Source organism: Bombina bombina, chromosome 3 (genome assembly GCF_027579735.1).
Source record: "Bombina bombina isolate aBomBom1 chromosome 3, aBomBom1.pri, whole genome shotgun sequence".
Classification (NCBI taxonomy): Eukaryota; Metazoa; Chordata; class Amphibia; order Anura; family Bombinatoridae; genus Bombina; species Bombina bombina.
In genome coordinates, this window is record NC_069501.1 from 1,287,748,656 (window position 1) to 1,287,753,655 (window position 5,000).

Consider the following 5,000-nt stretch of genomic DNA (forward strand, 5'->3'; position numbering starts at 1 on the left):
TCCCTATGGGATTTTAGTGAGAGGCCTTCCATGGGTGTCGCAGCGACCTGTCCCTATCCTCCCCTTGCTGGGTCATTGTTATAGTCCTCTGCTGTTACCTTCACAGTACTGGGTGGGTTCTCTACTGGAATCAGCTTTTTCCTCAGCTGGTAAGTCTAGTGGAGTGGGAGCCATTCAGGTAAGTGTTTGCACTCACATAGCCCACAGGCTATTTATAGATACACTGCTGTATAGCGTAGCTTGGGGCCACATCTTTATTAAATTCACATTAGCTGTTTTTTTTTACATTGGATGCCTTGTCTTTCAGCAAGTGCATAGTCAGGGGCTAGATGTATGTATGTATTGGGTACTTGTAAAGCTCGGTTAGTCACCCATAAGATAAACGTTCCTCAGACTTTATGCAATCCCTGAGGTTATAAACCAGGTGGCAGTTAGTGGTTAATCTCCTAAGAAATCACTATACAATTTTTATTTCTCATAATATGGCTTATTAAATAATATAAGTTTTCATAAGAAGTTTTTTTTTTCACTGCGATAGGTACGGTAGAGCCATAATCCAACTGAATATGTCCCAACTGTTTTCTTGCAGGTTCTTTGAAAAAGAGATAAACTAACCATCATTTTTCATAAGTTTTGTGTATTTTTTACAACATTGTTAATATTTTAGTGCGCTGTAACTCCATGGGATCCTTTCTGGCCAATTCTTTAATTCACACTTCTATATCCTTAATCAGCAATGAGGTTATCATAAAGATTAAGTTAAAGAGCATGACTTTTCCATCTTATCAAGAAGAGCAAACACAGATGTATGTGTTTTGTATTCAGTTGGAATTACATCATTTACACTGTATAGGGAGGAAAGAGCGTTTTTCTTCCCTCAGAGCAAAGTCACAAATTTCGTATCCTTCTATGGCTACTGATTTGTTGTTTATCATCAAGCCACTTCCAACTGTCAGTAGCATGGAGATATATTGTCCCCTAATCCAGATTTGGTTCTGGTAGAAGGCAGACTGATCTGATTCGGTTTGGGTTGTCCTGAGTTTTTAAATATTAAGATCTATTCTAATCAAGTTTTGAGAGTTTCCCCTTTCAAACAAAGACCATATATACCATTTTACCTGTCATGAGATGCAGGACACAGCATAGAAGGTACAACGCTATTTTATTGCAGAGCATAGAAGTATACAGACTGCACAACACATCAGACTTAGTAACTGCGACATAGACTATAACGGCTATAGGCCCCCAATCGGTGACGTCACACTCCCACTCTCATCACATCTTCCCCCTTTTCAAAGCATAAAGGATACATTTTTTTAGAGTACAACAAAAGCATAAACAAAGAGTGTTCCAATGTCCTGTATATCCGTAGTCAGTCATGCAATAGTAACAAGCAAATACTCAGTGCTATATAATATAGTATAGTCTCATTAAATCTTCATAGGCTCAATGTGGACAGTAGGTAAAAGGGCTACATTAAGGGCTTACCTCCTCTGCTTCTTCTCTAACACTGCTCGGTTGTTTTCACTGCCTCCAGACTCAGCTGGCGGGTGGCTCGGCAGGTGCACATTCGCCTACACTGCTCCGTGAGTACTCACCCTTGCAGTTCAACCCCTCAGTGCTGCTTTTGCAGAGAGGCTTGGTCCCTGAAATCTTCTTTCTGCTCCTTAGACTCCGCCACTATTACCGCTGCCAGTCTTCGGCCCTCTTTCATGACATCATCCTCCTCTGACCATATGGTTCTCGTAGGTAGTTCTTTTTCACAGGTGTCCGGATTCTTTAGCTACCTTCTAATGGGATAACTGGTGCATCAGGCAGCATAAAAAATAGCAAAAGGGAAATCCCAAAACGAAGGTGCTTCTATAAAATCTTCAATCCTTTATTGTAACATTGTAAAAACAGCAATTCTCAGTAAAACAAACAAGTGTGTTCAGGCCACATTGTCTTACGCGTTTCACCTATTACAGCCGTACTCATAGACATAATCTGTGTCTGACTAAAGCCATTCTTATATATCATACACAATTAGAATCCCCTGAACATCATTAGTGTTTTAACTCTTAGTGATACTCATATCATGCTAATTGGTAATATGTAATAAACCTTTGCTAATACTTCTAGCAATTGCAAAAAGTATTTAAAATATAGAAAACGCTGTTACACTGACAATGAGTATAAGTTAAATACATTTCTATTTCTCTAAGACATTTGAAAATATCACGCATATTTTATAAATATTCTTATTTCTAATCCATCACATATTAATATAATACTGGTAAAAACATACCGATTTAAATTGATTATTTTATATTGCGTTTTGTTTGTGTCTTTAAATCTCTCTTCTACAAAAACGTATACCTGTAACTGTTAATACCTGAATACATAAATGGTTTATCATCATATTGTCATAGTATAGTATATGTCTATCTACTGACCATTAACTTAGAATATTCGTACAACTTAATACTTCATATAAAGTTATATCGATCTATGTAACTGTTAACATATATTGTTATAATTTTATCATTTCCAATAATTAATTAAATCAAACATTGAATTCAATCCAAGTGGGATTCTTGTATTCATTGTAAATATCCAGTATATTTCTTGTTTATTTAATTTTTGTTCAATGTCCCCACCTCAGTCATTGGGGGTAATCATTTCTATGATATTGCAAGAAAATATTTCTAGGCTTCTATCATGCATCTCTATGAAATGCTTAGCTATTGGTGTCATGTTGTCATCATGTTTTTTTAGCTGATTGTGATGTAATACTATTTAGGTGTTCTCTAATTCTAACTCTGGTCTCACGTGTAGTTTTTCCAACGTACCACAGGTGGCACTCTTTACAAGTTTATATTCTGTTTTTTTCGCACTGTAGGTGGCAAGAAATTTCCCTGCGCAATCAATGCGGCCACCAGGACTATGAACTTTCCTTGTAACTTTCGCCAGCTGAGGCTGTCGAGGCAGTTTTATGAATGCTGCAAGAGATATAACAGTGATGTCTGCTCCCATGTCAATCTTGAAGGCAACCTTGGCTCCCATTACAGTAAGGGTAACCTGCCAATCTTCGTCTGAACTGGACCATTCAACAACAGACCCTACAAAGAACACTTCTTGAGCTTCCTGGTCACTATCCACCTGAATCTCCTTAATGGAATTTTACACACCCCTTCAAAATGGCCCATTTGCTTACACTTTCTACATCTTTTGTCTTTAGCAGGGCATACGACATTCTGATCATGGGCACGGTAGCATAGTGTGCATCGGCCATGTTGCGCCCATCCACTTCTAGGCCTTTCCAGTACTTTAGATCTACCGCTCACACTGTGCCTTTCACTAGCAGTTTTCCTAGACTGTTGCACTTCATCCACAATACTCTCAGACCTCAGATCAGCACTCTGCTTTTTCACCAGTTCACTCTGGCGGGCGATCCTAATAGCCCCATCTAATGTTAAATCAGGCTCTAACTGCAGCTTCAGGGAGACTTCAGCATCTGCAATTCCAATAACTATTCTGTCTCTGATTTGCTCTTCTTTAGCAACACCAAACTCACAGAATTCAGCTAATTCATACAGGCTGCGCACAAATGACTCCACAGATTCTCCCACACGCTGAGTGTGTTTGTGAAAAGAGACCCTCTCATGAATCACATTTCTTTTGAGCACAAAGTGAACACTGAGTTTGTTCATGACTATGTCAAAGTCAAATTCTTCCCCTTCTTGGAATGTAATGGCATTGAACACTGGCTCCACTTCTTTCCCCATAGAGTATAAAATAGAATCAACTTGTACTTCACCACTCTCCTTGTCCAGCTTGGAAGCAATCCTGAAGCGCTGAAACCGCTGACGCCATGTGGGCCAAGCTGCAGGCTGAGAGAAATAAAAGGTGGGGTAAACTTTGACATTGTCATTACTCAGGAAACAGAAGCGCAGGCAAGCACATCTGACACCATGTCATGAGATGCAGGACACAGCAGAGAAGGTACAACGCTATTTTATTGCAGAGCATAGAAGTATACAGACTGCACAACACATCAGACTTAGTACCTGCGACATATACTATAATGGCTATAGGCCACGCCTCCATCCGGTGACATCACACTCCCACTCTCATCACATTACCTTTAGTTCGACATGGCTAATATCTTGATCACCATAGATTGGAAGGATACATAGCTTCATATGCTTTTATTCAGGGAACAGAAGCAGTTCCTTAGGTTGGGTTTTTCCAGGCAAGCTTTTCAGTAGCTTTTTGCCTGGACAATATCTTATTCAGGGTCCATCTCAGCCTATGGCAATTTCTCATGCTTTCTGACTTTTGTTATTTTTGTGCTGATCATGGTTCACAGATAAATGTGGCATAGAATTCTTCTGCCTCCCAGTAACAAGGTCTGTTTTTTGGGGGATGCCTATAGTTTCTGTTAGGGGTCCCTCTATCATAAAAGCATGCAATCTAAAATTTCAGAGGGTTTATGCCAAATTTCTTCACAGGGTTCTACCCACAGTAGTCCTATGTATGGAGGTTGTTGGTCTGATAGTTACCGCCATATGTGCAGTTTTTGTTCTTTATGCCGTCTTCAGCTTTGTATGCTTAAGCAGTGACTAAGGAGTTTCATCTTTTTATAGCAAAGTATTTTTTTAGATTCCAGAGTAAGACGATCTCTAACCGGAAGCATAGACAAGCAGTCTTTAGCTCTTGGGGCTTCTTTTTCATCGACTACTTTTGGCTCTCTGTGTATACAAAGCTAGTCTTTCCAGCTGAAATGTGATTAGGGGAGCTTGGTCTCCTCAAGAGGTTACCGATCAACATTTGAAGTGCTTGGCGTTTTCTCAGTTGTGACCTTCTCCTATATCAAGAGGGATATATTCGTTTTCAGGCTGACAACATCACGGTTGTTGCATATATTTGTCGTCTGTGGAGACTCAGTTGTTCAGTAATGAAAGAAGTTTCTCAAATTTTAGTTTGAACAGAGAAAAATCATTGCACCCTGTCAGCGA

General features: G+C 39.5%; 1 protein-coding gene across 1 annotated transcript in view; it reads left to right on the forward strand.

Annotated features, from left to right (window-relative positions):
- Positions 1–5,000, forward strand: part of LOC128652759 (protocadherin-16) — a 342,864-nt gene that overhangs the window by 256,774 nt on the left and 81,090 nt on the right. The window contains exon 15 of the mRNA XM_053705690.1: positions 668–951. Coding sequence (XP_053561665.1) covers positions 668–951 — 284 coding nt within the window. The remainder of the gene's footprint in view (positions 1–667; positions 952–5,000) is intronic.